General features: G+C 39.7%; 2 protein-coding genes across 6 annotated transcripts in view; one reads left to right on the top strand and one right to left on the bottom strand.

Moving 5' to 3' along the window:
• Nucleotides 1–16,557, bottom strand: part of RGL1 (ral guanine nucleotide dissociation stimulator-like 1) — a 112,369-nt gene extending 95,812 nt beyond the window's left edge. The window contains exon 1 of the mRNA XM_014948322.1: nt 16,417–16,557. Coding sequence (XP_014803808.1) covers nt 16,417–16,455 — 39 coding nt within the window. The 5' untranslated portion in view covers nt 16,456–16,557. The remainder of the gene's footprint in view (nt 1–16,416) is intronic.
• On the top strand, nt 12,624–16,608 carry APOBEC4 (apolipoprotein B mRNA editing enzyme, catalytic polypeptide-like 4 (putative)). 5 transcript variants are annotated; one of them, XM_014948372.1, is made up of 5 exons: nt 12,624–13,214; nt 13,561–15,027; nt 15,130–15,183; nt 15,331–15,398; nt 16,485–16,601. In XM_014948372.1, the coding sequence occupies exon 2, from the start codon at nt 13,608–13,610 to the stop codon at nt 14,574–14,576; it is 969 nt and encodes a 322-aa protein (XP_014803858.1). In that variant the 5' UTR covers nt 12,624–13,214; nt 13,561–13,607; the 3' UTR covers nt 14,577–15,027; nt 15,130–15,183; nt 15,331–15,398; nt 16,485–16,601. The 5 variants fall into 5 exon arrangements, with proteins under 5 accessions (XP_014803858.1, XP_014803851.1, XP_014803865.1 ...); XM_014948365.1 differs by having other exon boundaries at nt 15,130–15,398; XM_014948379.1 differs by lacking the exon at nt 15,331–15,398 and having other exon boundaries at nt 13,561–15,183; nt 16,485–16,608.
• The last annotated feature ends 82 nt before the right edge of the window (nt 16,609–16,690 follow it).

The following is a 16,690-nucleotide window of genomic DNA, read 5'->3' as shown; positions in this document are numbered from 1 at the left end:
CATGTTGATTAACATAAAAATACATTAAAACAAAGAGCCCCGCATGCAATATACAGGGCATATAACTTTCTTGTTCCTACATGTTTAATCAAAAGGCTCAAAAAAAAAAAAAAGTGACAACATGTATCACATTCAAGGTATGACTAGTTCCAAGATCAGAGTACTATGCTAGCCATCTCCCTTAACAGTCATATGGCAACAGATCTTTTAGCTGTGCTAACCTGTCCTCCATAATCTTTGTTGGCCTCCTGTGCTTATACAAGAATGGAGCACAATACCCATATCAAACGCAGATATTAAACAGGTATTTTAAAAAAGAGAACCCACAGCAAAACTTAACGAGTCTCTATGGGAGACAGACACCAGGGGTCCCTCTTCAGGATTTTATTATGCTTATTGTGCTTGTGAAAATGTTTCTTATCTGGGTCACTGTTTTACCTTACCCTGCTCAATTATTTGAGGAATTGTTTTACAGCCTCCTTTGATCTAGGTATTCAGGCCAGCAAGTAAATGGTATCTTAAACAATACTGAGTGAAGACCATAGAGGAATTTTTCCAGTTTATCATGTTTCCACTGCAAAGAAAGATGCCATTAAACCCAAGAGAGCACCTACACAACAGCATCTCAAGAAGGCCCCTAAAATAAGTAACTACTGACCTGTCTAGGCCTTTGCTGAGGTGCAGCAATCAGTATGTTTGCCACACATAATTTACCTAAATACCTGACATTTATTGAACAATACAATTTGTTGAAATACAGGCTAAATGAAGGCATACTTAGATAAACCTCATTTGCTTAGGCCAATATGTTGCTTTGAGAGTAGAGAGGATTTGAAAACATCCTTGCAAAGTAAGACAAAGTTTTGGAGCAAAGTAAAATTAGGAAACCTTTAAGAAGAGATGGTTTGATTCTTGATTCTATAACTGTAGCCAAAAAAAAAAAAGTACAGTCCATTGGTGATTTTCATTTATGCTACTGTAGTGAACTATAATAGTTTTGGTAACTCAGAAGTGGGTACATATTTGGTTTGGTCATTTTTACTTACAGGGGCAATAGTTTCAACAGAAGAGAACGCAAGACAGCTAGGGTAAGTATCTGCATCTTGCTACCCAGATAAATTTACTTGTCATCATAAATGGAAATTTTTACTTTTAATTTGAGTTATAGCACATAGTCAGAGCATTACATATTCCTTGATTAACTTGTATGAAGAAAGAATACTAATAAGAAAGATGGTGGCACATGGATACTTTGTAAGCTGTGTGATGATGGAGAGGAGTGTGGGAAAGGTGTTACCTGGAAAGAAGTTGGAAACTGAAGAAAAAAAACCTCCTGGCAGTTTGAATCCTCTTCAACACAAAGTTATTGCTGCGAATACCTTTTTTTATAAACAAGTGAATTGAGTTTTAAAAAAAATGTCCTGGCTCTAATTATTTTTTCTTCCTAATGAGAAAAGTCTGTAAGAACCCAAACTACTGGCAAGCTGCTTGGGTCAAAAGGGGACCCAACAGGAAGGCAATATAATCGATTACTGAGGATTGTGAGTCAGGAATTTGGCACTGCCTCACATAATTTTCAGAAACTTACATGATTTTAGGAAGAGTTTTCTGTATTTACCTACATTTAAGACATGGATAACAATAGAACTGGTCCAAAATTTTCCCTATGTTAAGGTTTTTTAATCAGAAAGTGGGTCATCTATTGAGTCAATGTGGTTCATTAGAAATACTTTGGGTTTGAAAGAACTTTCCCCCAAACATTCCAGCAGAATTCTCCCTAGACTCCTACCATCTTTGTCCCCTGCCAGAGGCTTCCTAGTGCTCATCACTCCAGAAACTGTAAATTAATAAAATAAATTTAAATATAGAAATGTTTTATAATTGCTTATAAATTAATATAAATGTGAATGGCAGTTTTTAAAAAACAAACAAACAAACAAAACCAAAACAACAAAACCCTGCAGGATCTAGGGGACTTCTCATTTATAGGAAATGCAAGAACTAGATTGTTGGAACCAAAACCAGGTTTTGAAATAAAACTAAGACTTTCTGATCTTTCAGACACCTCTTTCTTTTCTCACACAGGACAATGTGAAAATTCAGTGACTTCACAGCAGGCTATGGTCCTTCTTCCACCGTATCTTCCCTCTTCCAAACCAGACAAAATAAGTACTTCATCCCAGAGATCCTTCTGACTACAAGAACCTGTGACCACGTCCCAATAAAGGAAGAAATATCTTTCCCTTTCATGCTCACCAAGTAAATGTACTTGCTTTTTACACATGTTATGATGGGATCCATACAGCAAAACCAAGATCTAATTCTGCATCAAACAATTTGTAAATAAATAAATATATCAAGACTCTTCCTGCCCCAAGGAGTTTATTTCCAGGAGCAGAGCACTTTGAAGCCATCAGACTGAAGGTACAACAGAGACATTATTTTAAAAATATTAACAGCAACTAAGCCAGCAGGTTTTCTTCCATGTAAAGGAACTATGCTTTGATATGGCAACGCAAGCCATATGTTGGGTGGAAATCCAGGTTTTCTATGACTCAGTATGACACCTGGCCCAAAACAGAAAACAGCTACATTCTTCCTGTGTAAAGTTCTATTTCTTTTCTGTTGTTATTTTGACAAGTTTTATCATTCTGTATTTTTACTTTACTTTCCTTGTCTAACAAGATAATTTAAATTGTATTATTTCTTAGTGTCAAAAATGCAGATATTTAGAGTGCCCCCTTCTCTTCTAAATGCAGGGGAGGGGAGGGAATCACCCTAGAAGAATAGAAAGGAGAAAAAAAAATTATCATCTGTACAGGAGTGTTACAAAGAGTGTGGGTAAAAAATATGCCCTTCTCAAAAAACTTGGATTGGAGAATACAAGAGGTAAACAACATTTTTTCCTTTTCCTTTTTCTTTTTTTTTTTTTTTTTTTTTTTTTTTTTTTTTTTTTTTTTTTTTTTTTTTAAATTAATCTAACCTGTATTCAGGGCAATAATAGAAACTATCATTGTGGGAAGTGAAACAATGAGTTACAATATTACAGAGCAAAAATCTCCCCATGTCCTGTGCACAGAAAGTGGTACAACACACCATCAAGCTGAGAAACTCAGAGGCAGCAAAATATTTCATCTTTTACATTCCAGACTGTTATCAAAATGGAGACATGCCATTTTATAAATCAAGTTATCAAGCACTTGTACATAAAATAGAGATAGAAAAGGTGAATTAGGTAGCAGTCACAGCTGTCAAACTTTAACCCTTAACTTATATATATATAAACACACATAAAAACATAGAAAAATCAAGGATTAAAGCACCAACACCCAACAAACACACACAAGCCATTCTGCATTGTCTTTGCAAGTGCTATTAAGAATTACCCAAGGTATTCTTATGATCTGATGAGAAATCCAGACACAGCCCTGCTAAAGCATTTGAAAACCTAAAGAAACTTGCAGTTCTTTAAGCATTTCCTTATTTAAGTAAGATTTTTCTCCCGCTCTGGGATATAAAAGCCTGAGCTCTTTGCAAAAGGCATGACTACACCAGATGTACGTTTTTCTCAATCAGATCTGTTTCAATTTCTCTTTTAGAAGGATATGGTTTTACACTATAGCCTTCATACTGAAGCGCATCAAAAGGTTGTACAGAGCAATGAATCATCTTCAATTATGATCTGACTTTGCAGACAAACTATATGAGCACAAAGGACCAACTGTTAACTTCAGCACAGTTTGGGACATTACAACTTGTTTTTTGTAACATTTAACACATTTGTTACCTCCTTTATCAAGTCCCCTCAAATTTCACATGTTTTTACTGAACTGAATATCCCACAGTTCTCTAAGCAGAAAGAATGAAATGTTACAATGATGAACATTACAGAGCAGGAACTGAACCACTGGCAGCTAAAATACTGGGAGGGACTGTCTCCATGCAAACGCCAGGAATAAATCCTAGAAATGTTGACTTACAGTTCTTTTCTCTAGCCAGTAGGTTCAGTCGGCACTCTTTTCCTCATAAAATCTTCATCGTGCTACCTGAACAGCAATTGGGAGCTAAGAGTTGAAGAAATGATGCTTTAAAAATTTATTTTCCAGGCTACCATTCCATGTACATTATGTAGTGCAGTATCAGAGGGAGGTCTAAACCCAGATGCTAATCTGGAACCTCAACTCATGCCTCCGGAGCCCAGGGTCCTTCACCCTGAGAGTTTTTATCTACCTTGCTAATGACACAGTGAGGTAGGCAGCAAAGATCAGAGCATCCTTTTCTGCAGAGCTTCTGCCAACCATGAATCTTGAAAGAAGAGTGGAGAATAGTCAGGAGAGCACTTTGGTATTCACTTAGAATGGAAAAAGCATGCAGCTCCTCCCCTTGGCTAGCATTACCAGAAAATAATTGCATGCAAGGAAACAGAGCCCTTGAGGTACATTCCCAAAAGACCTTGTCCTTTGGGACTGTGGTGAATGAACTAAGAAATCAGCAGCCCATCTCTCCCCGCTCCCGAAATGCTGTGATGAGATCCAGCCCTCCTGTTTGCTCTGAGAGAGGGGTAATGTGTTTACACCACATTGACTGTCTTTTCACCACGCATTCACCAACCAGCCACATACACAGCTATTGTACACGACAGAGCAATTCCTGTATTCCTTGCAGATCGTTGTAAGTAAACATGCTCTCAGGAGTCAGCAGACCTGCAAAGAATTAGTCTGATATTTTCTACATTAAACAGCAACACAAAATGAAAAATGCAAATCATCTAAATATAATAAACATGTTCATTAAAAGCAAACACACAACAATTTTATATATATATATATAGGGAAAAATACATCTTGCTTTCACCTATACAGTCTGACTCCAAAAGCAAAGCTGCAAGAAGCAGGACCAATAAGCTTCATACACAAATTCAGCATGGAGATGAGTAAGAGTCACATTTGCAGTGCACTGGTTAGAACAACAACCAAATGGGCTGCTGGACCCTGAGCTTCTGGGTAGGATCTGCCTACTGATGGTGCTGTGTAATTCAGTGAGTTACAGACAAGTCTGGGATTCTCCAAAGAGTCTGAAACTGGTCTTTCTGCAGATGTGATGCTGAATTTTCACTGCTGTACACAGAAATAGCTTCCCTTATTCAATCAGTGAGCACGTAGAGTTGCCCTACACATATTAAAGGAATCTGAGTGAATTCCCGTCATCCATACTGAATACATCACTTTATCCAACCATGACATAAAAGAAAAAAGCTGGCTCTTTTCTCATAAAACAGAAAATAGCAATACCCTGAAATCACATGTCTTCTAGGCAGCCTCCCAAGCACACTCTGTTTTCATTGACTAAAATAATGCCTAACAATAGAAATTGAAAGCAGATTTTCCTACGCTGTAAAAAGTCTTATTCTATTAGAGACCAGCAGATCTTATATCCTGTTATTCATCTAACACTCATCTCTGCAGAGTGAAAGAACGTAAGTCATCTAAATAGAGAAATCTTAGTGACTCTTCTCCACTCTTCTACTGTGTTAATGACTAGATTAGAGATGGAACTGGCCCAGACCAACACTCTGAGCCCCACCAAACCATTTGGAAATGTACACCACGTAATCCTACTGATGACAATTCTTGTAAATAACCCCAAAAAGTCACAAGGGCCATAGAGGCTGTTTGGGATACCCAGTCTCACAGCCCAGTTAAAACATCCCCAGACATCCCTGGGTATTCCCAAAGAACAAAAAAAAATTCTGGCCTCCTCTTTCTGCTTGTTCACATACAGCCAACATTTGTCAGTCTGTTTGATCTGAATCACTAGGCAGCTAGTTTGGAAGGAGGAGCTGATAGGTATAATCATCCTTTATTGCATTAGCTAATTTTTATTTGCCTGGTTTATACTGTTAACAGAGCGGAGTCACAACTTAAACAGGTTTTACGCCAGTGCAACTCCATTTATTTCAAAAGTCAGACCCTAAATTAGACAAGTGGAAGTGAGATCAGAATTGGACTGAATATTGGTGCAATATTCTTCACAAACACAGCTCATACTTCATATAAAAATGAACATTTCTGCCTGTCTTACGACACTTATGCAAGTAGTTGGTAAAACTTTTTCTGGCCCTATACTTCTGGAAACCATCCTAGCTCTACTGATATTTACCGAAGCAATTCTGTATACACATTAATCATTTGACACTAAATCTCAAATTATTTTCTGAACTGATATTTTCTAAGAATGAAATATGGCTGTTTGAGTCCAAAGAAACATTTTCACTTCAAATGGAAGATGAACCAGCGTAGTTCTAGCAGTCATTCAGTAGCTGTTTTCAATCTTTTTTTGTTAACTTTCTTCTTTCTACTTGCTTTATGTGTTTCATGTGAATTGAAGCCAGCTTTTAGACCTATCTCATTTTTTTGCTCCTCTAAAAATTGATAGTCAAATAGAATCAAACTCAGTTATATCATTCTACTTCAAAGAAAGAGACAAGGTCCCTTGTCTATCTGTCTCTAAACTTATGTTTTGGTCTTTCACATTTTCTATCTACAAATACAGGTTCTTGGCAAGTTTGCTGTCTTTTTCATAGGTCAAGAGGAAATCTGTCCAATTGTTTGACAAACAAAGCATACTGATAAAAGTTGATAAAGTAATACAGAAGAATTTCTCAACCTAGAATGTGTATTGTGATCACATTCAATAGAATGGGATTTTTTTGAAATAATCAAAAAGCAAGAAAAATCCCAGGTTACTTCATCTATTATTTTTCCTTATACTTTTTACTCTCCTAAAATTTAAACTGGTCACCCTGCCTATGACATTTAAGTATTTGTTACCTGTCATTCCCTTTACAGATTGCTTTCTGCTAGGGAACAAATCTGCATTTCAATGCAGGAGATTGCAGTATCTCTCTCCTGCCTTGAATATGACTAATGAGGAGACTGCTCAACTTTAGCAATACCCAGTCTAAGAGCCCTCAGGGGGAGAGAGTCCACATTTGAGGAAGAGGCGAGTAGGAAGAGCATAAGAAAACAGATGAAATTAAGAGATAGGTGTCAGGAGGAGGATGAATGAGATTGATTATCCAAATGAATGTGACAATATGTGTCTCAAGGTTACGCAGACCATGAAATATGAAGGAAGACTGCTGGTTTTCCCCACTCTGTGGCACTTACAGCTTATTACAGTCTCATGAATTGCTGAGGGTGGCAAGTGCAAGTCTTGGATGCCAATTTATTTGGGGTGTACACAAACAAATATGGCACTTTTAGCTGCCATTTGAAATATCTTTTTTCTGATTTCTATTTACTTTTTTTTTTTTTTTAATCCAACCACATATTGATCCAAATTCATGTCTGTGAGAGTAACAGCAGTACTACTTTGACTAGTTTCATACAATATTAACCATCACCCTCAGCAGCCAGTACCCTCCCTCATCCAATAACTAAATCAACTTTGGCAGCTGTTACTGTTTTAGTCCCATACCTTGCAAAGATTTATACATCTGCTTAATTTTATCCATGTAAACACTCCCAGTGACATTAGCAAGAGCCCTCACGTTTGTTAATTTAAACTTCTAGGCATTGCCTAGAATTCTCACAAGCAAACAAATTCCAAGTCTGAAATAAATACTATCATCATTTCTTCTCTTTGTGTTTTCAGGTTCCCATTTTTCACTAATCAAGACCTTCTCAAGTGGCTTATGATTCAAATATGTGTCTCCAAGCCCAGAAAATCTTTCAAGGGCTCTTTTAGATGTCTGCCTGAGTGAAAGCCATCCAAAGGAACAGCATGATTCTTTGAAAAGAAAACACTTGAATATCAGTTATGGCTATTGGCCTCAACACTTTTATAATCACACTGAATAGTGATCTACGTGGGCTATTTAAACTGCTGCTACGACTAATAGTATATAAGCTAAAGGATCACCCCTGCTTTGATGCAGTCTCCAGGATTCATTCACAACATACAAATAATTTTCCCCTGCGCCATGCCAAGGTGATGGGGCATAATTTTCATTTCCTCTCATACAGTAAAATCAGAATTGACATAGCTGAAATGCAAAAATACCTAGTATAGCTTAATGGCCTTCTGCATGTTACAGTCCCAGGCCATTACATCTCCATGGACATACCATTTGGCTCTCATTAGCTTTCATTTTCAAACACGTTCAACTTCTACAGCACAAAGTTTATGCAATCTAAAGTTTACACACAATAGTTGGTAAATTACTGGTCTTTTTTTTTTTTTTTTAGTGCTTCTGTATGGTTATTAACCTAGAATCCTAAAGAAACAAAGCATATGCAATCCTGCTGTCTTTCTCCCTCTTCCTGCTCCATCCTGTGTGATTTCTGAACTTACTGACTCATTTGAACCCATCAAACTCAGCTGAGAAATTAACAGAGGTCACCAACATGCTGGGTTCCTACTAACTTCTGGAAAATCAGCAGACAAACAGAGATGGAATAAAATGCCCCTACTAAGGAAAATTTGTCAGTGTAGCTCATCTGCTACCTGCTCAGCTAGCTGCCCATCAGCTTCTGCCAGCTCCTTTTCCTGCCCAGCTAACAGAGATCTGAGAGGCTGCTGCAGAGAGGAACAGTTCAGAGGCGGTGTTAGGGGTGAGGTTATAAGCAATGCCATAAAAAAAACCCCCAAAACTCAGCAGTAATGTTCAGGCAAAGAAGTGGTGATAAATAAGACAGGCATAAGACACGTAACTCTGTGGTACCATACAGACTTCAGGAGGCCTGCTGCCTGTCAAACACGGTTTCATATCGAGTTCTCCAAGATTACAGGCAGTTTGAGTATAGCAGAGTGCTCTGGCTTTAGCCAGTCTACATGCCAATGTAACAGAAGTGGAAGGCAAGCTGTTGCTCATTACGCTGTTTGTTATCAGAAGCATCATAAATTTAACAGTGGATAGAAGATTTAAAACTAACCTACTTTGTTGTTTCTTCTTTTTCAATTCCACTCTGAATTAATAGACAAGGGGAAAATTCTTATATTTAGATGTAAAGATAGAGAAAGGGAAACAAACAACAAAAAAAAATGGAGTGGTGAAAAAATCCCTGGAAGTGAGGTGATAATTTAAATCACTTTGAGGTTGGACAAGCCAGGTGAGGAAAGTTTGGTGGAATGGTTTTGTGAAGGTCTGACTTTCACATGTGCTTGAGGAGGAAACGTTCCAAACTCGGGACCTAAATCCTCACTAATCTTTATGGCCCAGTGGCAGAATGCAAAATACCAGGGCTCTGCTCTGGAGCTGTGAGCCAGCGTCCCCACAGCACCAGATAGCCCCAACTCATGTGTTAAATGAACCTGAGATTGTTGAGCGTGGACACAAGTTAAGCCTCAACAGCTCAGGTTTAAGTTGTCCGTGTGGAAATGTTTGTTAGCTGTTTTGGAGAGCATTCTGCTTCTTCCTGCACTTCTTATTTTTAAAAATCTTAGGACTGCACAAGAACGTCAAGTCTCTGGTGTTTAAGGACCATGTGACTCCTCTGTACTTTGAACTCAGATAAACTTCTTACTGAATGAAGTCATGTGTAAAATGCTTTCCAACAGAGATTATTTTGAACCAAGCCGTACTTAGAAATGCAACAGAATTTCAACACTCATATTTCAGCAGCAAAAAAAGGAACCATTCTTGTACTGTGTGCAGTGCTTTTGGGGGAAGCACCAGGTCCCCTCACATAAACAGAACTACACTTGTACAAGACTACGGAAGTAGATCATGTTTTAGTTAGGGGAATAAAAAAAATCATCATACTTCCATATAATCACATGTAATTAACTTTTGCCCAATTGATGGATGCAACTTAGCTCCCAAAGGCATCTTCATAAATCTCAGTGTCCCAAGTTTTAATCAGTAAAACCAGTATCAGGTCCAAACTAGGCACATTGGAATGAATCAGAATTGTTTTTAAGCCGGAAGAGATACTAGGGTTTAGCTAATATTTGGATAAAAAAATGCACATCCCTGATCATTACGCCTTTTTTTCCCTAGAAGCAGAACATATGGCTTGTATCCTGGCTAACTTCCAACCTGAGCAATTACGTACTGACCACATAAGTTTCCCCTGCGGTTTTAACGGGATTAAGCATTCCTCTCCAATTCCTCCTGTGAACATTTATACCTTGTTGTGGAGCACTATTAAACAGCTCCTGCCCTCTGCCCCAAAGATGCATGCATTTTAGTAATAAGCAAAACAATTTCTTAAAATTATAGTTATATCCCTGTCCCCTCCAAATATAGTTGGAAGGGGCAGGGATATAATTATAATTTCAAATATAATTGGGGGTGCATGGATCTGTTGAATTCCTTAACACATGCTTTGAGTTCCTAATCATATCCATTAGACATGATCTTCTATATAAGGATGATATTTTCATGCAATGAAATTGATAGATGAAGATGGTATTTCCCCTAACAACTTCAGATGTTAAAAGATTTACCCTTAGGTTCATACAACATATTTAAAATCAAACATTTCTTCTGAGGATGTGGAACAGCCTATGAGCTCAGGAAGGGTTGCATGTTGAAAAAGATTAATATTAGAGGGTTAATATTAGGATTGCAAACACTGAAATCAAGATGAAAAATACCTAAAGGAAGAAGTCATTTTGACTACCTTCATTTTCTATTTCCCAGCCTGAAACCGTCTGAATTCCAAATTTCCAACTATATAAACTATTAATGTCAGCTAAAGTCTGGAACATTTACTACCTCTGCAGATGCATCAGGATCACTGTGACAAATTAGGCACTCTGGAAGTCGGAAGCCACTTTAACAATTTCCCCTGTATAGGATCGAAGTGACACTAAGCAGCAGAAATACCAGGAAGAGAGCCATTTAGACCACTCTATATTTTATCCACTTGGTCAGATTTATAAACTACTTTGAAAATGACAAATGCTACCAAGCTATTCAGTATTACTAAATAAAATTGAGCATGGGAACAATTTTTTTTTCTGCAAGAGAGCAAAATGATGAGTGCTCCTATTAGCTGCTTAATCTACACTCATATATACATACACACACATTCATATGGACGTGGATATACATCAGTATAAAATATCTTGTGCAACACATTTGTATCTTTTGTTCCACTCCTGAAAAAGTCGTGCAAAAATACAAAAAAATCAAAATTCCACTCCTGAAAAAGTCGTGCAAAAATACCTAAAGAAAAAATCAACTTTCTGCTTCCTCATAAACCAGGAATGGGTCCATTCTGAGAAAACGATGAGTGGTCAGCTTTCTTCCATTTTGCTCAGCTTGCACTTTTTGGAAACATCCTTCCTCTTTGCATGCCCAAAATGATCACAGCACTGACATACGTGGCAAATGAGAAGCCTCTGGCATTTATAATCAGGGATTCCTTGGGATTCTGCTCCCTGACCCTCTGTGCTCATCAGAGAGGTAGAGGATTCAGACCGATTGGAAGGCTGGATCCTGCAGAGGCAGAGGTCACCGTGTCCCCCAGCACAGGGACAGTGCTGGCAAAGGAGCCAAAGGCTGGTGCTGTGCACGCAGAAATGTGCTCAGGTTGTGGAACACATTCCAATTAATCCATCAGACCGGGTACTTTGGGATTTGACTCCCATCCTGTAAAGACGTGACACAATTAATTGAGAAGACTGAATATTTACTGAGATTTGATCAGGCCAAACCACCTAACGAACACACAAAAAGGCAAGTTTTAGAGGGAGATATAAAATTTTAAGTGTCTCTGGTGGCACCCCTTTAAACACACTGAAAGAGCTCAAACCACTGCCTCCACCACCAAGTGTAAAATGGGATATATCTCTGGCATGCAACATTGCCATCATGTGGCCATTCCAGCTCTGCAAAAATACCAGCACTGACAAGCAATCGGAACCTTGCTCCATATTTGCAGCTTTTTAAATTGTCTTTAATAATATTGGCAACCTGCAGGAGAACTGGCCTGGTGTAATAACTCTCTCATGCTGCCCCAACACAAACAAAAATGGTCCCTTCTTCAGACCTGCTGTTTTTTTTATTTTCTGAGACACACCACTGCCATGATTATGTTGCAATGCATAGTACAGAGTGTAACTGAACATCAAAATGTGCAGAAACCTCAAAAATTTACAGAAACATCAAAAATGACAAATGGGGCATTCTTGATGTCAGGAAGGCAATCTTTAGACGTAATCTGAATGAGAAGTCCACAATGGCCTTGATCAGGAAAGAGCTCCAACACAGGAAAATACATGGAAGTTGGCATAGAGTCAGGAGGTGGAAAAAAAGTGAATTAATCAAATTAGTAACTTAAGAAGAAAAGGAATTTCTGACAGTCGAGGGGCAAAACAACATGGAATGCAGAAGCAAGCTGTAATAAAATATGCAAATGGAAAAGTTGTTCATAGTCAGAGAAGCAGTAACAGAATTAAACTGGATCCAGGGATGATGAGTGGCTCAATTGGAGCAGCAGTGAAGAAAAAAAATTATCTGCCTCAGGGGCTGAGCCAAAAGCTGTTAATCTACACAAAACTTGTGTTTGCAGTCATCTGGAACCCTGCCCGAGCAAAGCAGGCACGATTTAGCTTACTCATGAAATGGTCCACTGCTTGCTTGAATTACAGACTCAGTGAGGGATGTACAGAAACTTCTTAAAGACGGGATGCACTGGCTGCCTGCGTGGGAGAGCAGAAGTACAACAGGAGCTTTCTGCCCAGCTGGCACAACAGACATACAAACAGAAATAACAATCACCTGGAAACAAATTCAGTAACGTATTCATTAAAACAACATCCACCTTTCAGCTATAAAAACTTTGTATCAAAGCAGCACTAGAGAAACAAAGGAAACTTAATCACGTAAGATCGGAAACAAATACTGACAGGTGAAGAACAGAAGCTTAACTACCACAGGTGGCTGGCTGTACAAAAGAAAATCCTGTTTGTATTCTCGTCTCCTAGCACTTGGCACCTGTAAACACCCAAAGGAGCCTGTCTGCTGTCGCCATTGCAACTGGAGCAAAGTTACCACTCTTGGAAAAAATCGTCTACAGCCCAACTGAAAACCGGGGAGGAAATAGTAACTTTCTTCAGTAACTTCACCATATAATCGGTGAAGAAAATTTCTTTGAAAAGAAAGCTTGCATTATCACTAAAGTGGAAACTCTGAACCTGTCCTAACAAGCCAGTGAAGGAAATCAGATTGACTATTACCCTGAGCTGGAGCTGCTGAGATGGTAATTATACCTTTTTTTGTTGGTGTTGTTTACTTGTTTGTTTTGACAGATTGCATATGCTCATCTTCCTGAAAAGCATGGCTGTTTTATTATGCAGTTCCTTCTGTCTAGGATAAGAGGGCAGCAGCCAGAGAAATATTTTTTACTCCTGATTTTAGCAAAAAGGTGAAAACTGAAATGCTCCCAAACTGCAAGAGAGCTTTGTTCTCTGGGTCATCAACCAAGTTTCTATTTGCTGCTACAAGTTTCAGTACATTTGTGAAGAGACTATTATTTTCGCAGTTTAAGGTAAAAAAAAAAATAATTGAAGGCTTGAATTACAATATTACTTTCCTTTTTTGTTCAGGACCGTCAACTATATAGCACATGAACAGGGAGATTTTTCAATAGAACATGAATCCAGGAGAGAAAAAGATTTTCCAAGAGTATCTGACAAGTCAGGGGACTGTGGTAAAGCCCTATTGCTGGCAGAGACAGAACCACAACTGTGCTAAATGTCCCTACCACATACGAACTGGTGAAGAAGCAAGAGTTCCTCATGCAGAATTTCACAGGGTCTTTGGCTTCCCATACAGATCAACAGCAACTCTCCAAAACAAACACCTTCTCTTCTATGAACTGAGGAGTTTCTCAGGCACAGTAGTCCAAAAAGGCCATGCTACAAACTGTACTGACCAAGACAACCATCCAGAATCTATGCTGTTTGAGGTGGGAGGTTATCTGGACGCAGTTACAGATGCCTATGAAAACATCAGACACATTATCCTTTATTCAAATTACTCTCCTTGTAATGAGGCTTACCACTGCTGCGTAAGTAAAATCTACAATTTCTTGCTGAGGTATCCAGAAATCACGCTCTGCATCTATTTCTCTCAGCTTTATCACACTGAGGACGGTTTCCCCACTGCAGCGTGGAACCGTGAAGCTTTGTGGAGCCTCTCCAGCCTGTGGCCTCAGGTGACTCTGCAGAGACTGCCTGAGGGGACACGGCATTATCTCCTCTGCAATTTTGTGTACAGCGTCCCAGGGTCAACGCTTTATCACCCAACTCCCCCGTTAAACACCTCAGCAGATCTACAAAATACACATCAAAATAACTTAACGGGAATGAAACTGTATTTTAAGAAACCCTTTCCCCAAGGAATGCAGAGAAAGCCTGCTGTGCAGCAGAATTTAAAGGCCTTTTATTCTCCTAGCCCAGCCTCCCAACAGCCTTCCCAAGCAATGAAAGGCAGCCTCCTACCTCCCATGTCTCAAAGCCACTTGGGACTTTTCCCAGGCATGTTTCTGCCCTTTCAGAGGGAACATCTATCCCCCAGACCTAAAAATATCATAAGGCATTTAAAAATGCCAAAGGAATAATTCAATGAAACTTGTAATTCTGAAGTGTTTCTAAGCAGCAGACACCTACTCTGAAGATAATACAAAATGAACGGCTTTCAGACTGTAAAACTGAGATCACAGATGGCAAAAAAAAATTCCCCACCAATAAAGTCACCTAACTACAAAGGTTAACCCGCAGAATAACTGTGGGTCTTAAATAACTGATTAAGAAGATAACGTTCTTTTATTTTAGTCCTATGCTTTTGAAACATAAACTCACGGCTGTAAACCCAAAACCTCAGTATCTTCTGATTACCTCCTGAGTTGTATTTATTTGTTGCCCTTAAGTCAATTTCTACCAGAAAAATGTAAACAGGCCACAAGCTACAAGCATAACTACAGTCGGATTATAGCTTCCCAGCTCAGGCGACTTCGGCGGAACACATGAGGTATCCCAAATTCCTCCTCTGTCAAGGAGGTGGTTCTGCAGGTAAGGCTGATATATGAATAAAGTTTTCCCGCTAGCTGTTTCCTTAATAATAGGGTTTATATACTTACGCATATGAGTGTGTGCATTATATTTTTTTCCTAGGGCTGCTGGCTTGCATTAAGAGGAATCTCACAAAGCTGTGTGATTTTCTAATTGGTAAGAAATAGCTTGTAGAATAATATATGTAACAGAGATCTACAGAGTCCAAGTGTAACTTGAAAAAGAAAAAAAACGAAACCAAAACCTATCATTTAGAGCAGTGTTTTCGCTTTGTGACTCAATGTATTTGTTATTACACTAAAGGTCTTAAAGAACGGGGCAACTGAAGTCAAGAACATGTTTTTCCCCAGCAAACAGGTGTTCCTTCCCAGGTAACGTCAATTGTGACTACAAAATTAGCCATTGTGCTTAATGTCAATGCTTATGCTCCTTTTTTACTCTCTTCTGTGGCCACAGCTATTATGTATCTGAGTAAAAAAAAAAAAAAAGAGGCTGGTTGTCAGTGTGGCCCTAAACACCCTTCACTTCAGCAGAGGTGATCCGATTTGGAAGTTCAATTGTTTTTCTGAGTCTCTTAGGATCACAGAATTGTCTAGGTTGGAAGGGACCTTTAAAATCATCGAGTCCAACCATTGACCTAACACTGCCAAAATCACCACTAAACCATGTCCCTAAGAACCGCATCTACCCATTTTTGAATGCCTCCAGGGATGGTGATTCCACTGCTTCCCTGGGCAGCCCGTTCTGATGTTTGATAATCTTTTTGGTGTAGAAATTTTTCCTAATACCCAATCTAAACCTCCCCTGGCACAGCTTGAGGCCATTTCCTCTTGTCCTATCACTTGTTGCTTTGGAAAAGAGGCAGACCCCTGCTTCTCTACAGCCTTCTTTCAGGCAGTTGTAGAGAGTGAGAAGGTCTCCCCTCAGCCTCCTTTTCTCCAGGCTGAACACCCGCAGCTCCCTCAGCCTCTCCTCATAAGACTAATATGTTACTCTTATGACTAATAAAGGCAGAAATGTGTTAAGAGTCCACCAGATCTCTCACTTTTCCAGCGCCTAGGTGCTTTTTTAGAAAAGCTTTCTTGAATGAGACCGTATTTGTTCTGGCTTTCTGATAGGACGTTAGCTGACACAACGGCAAGAAGCTGCCTCCTGCTTTGGTTTGCCAGGAGGCGTTAACGCCGGCGCTGGTTTTTTAAACCTTGTAGTAACAAAGCGGTGTTTGAGCTTGGGCTTCCGAGTTCAGAGCCAAACCCCGTACACCCACCGGGGGCCACACGGTAGGTTGGTGCTACCGTTGGGCGACCCCGGCTTTGGGTCCCCCACAGGCCTGCGAGAGGCTGGGGTTGGGGGAGGGGGGAGGTGGGGGTGTCCTGCCTTAAACCATACCCGTCGGAGAACGGGACCGAAGCTGAATCTGGCGGACATCCCGCCAGATAATCTCTCCGTGTCCGCAGGGCGAAAAACTGGCTGTCAAGCTCCACCAGAGAGACCGCACAGCGCCGCCGGGAGACCGCACAGCGCCGCCAGGACTCCGCACAGTATCGCCGGGCCGCCGCGCAACCGCCGCTTCAGGGCGGTAACGCCTCACCCGTAACAATAACGGCCGGACGCGTCACTCTCCTGGCAGCCGGCCAATGGCAGCTCGCCTCCCGCCCCAGCC

The sequence above is a fragment of the Calidris pugnax genome, unplaced genomic scaffold (assembly GCF_001431845.1).
Source record: "Calidris pugnax isolate Ruff unplaced genomic scaffold, ASM143184v1 scaffold30, whole genome shotgun sequence".
Classification (NCBI taxonomy): domain Eukaryota; kingdom Metazoa; phylum Chordata; class Aves; order Charadriiformes; family Scolopacidae; genus Calidris; species Calidris pugnax.
Note: the sequence above shows the minus strand (reverse complement) of the source record. Positions and strands in the feature narration are given on the sequence as shown.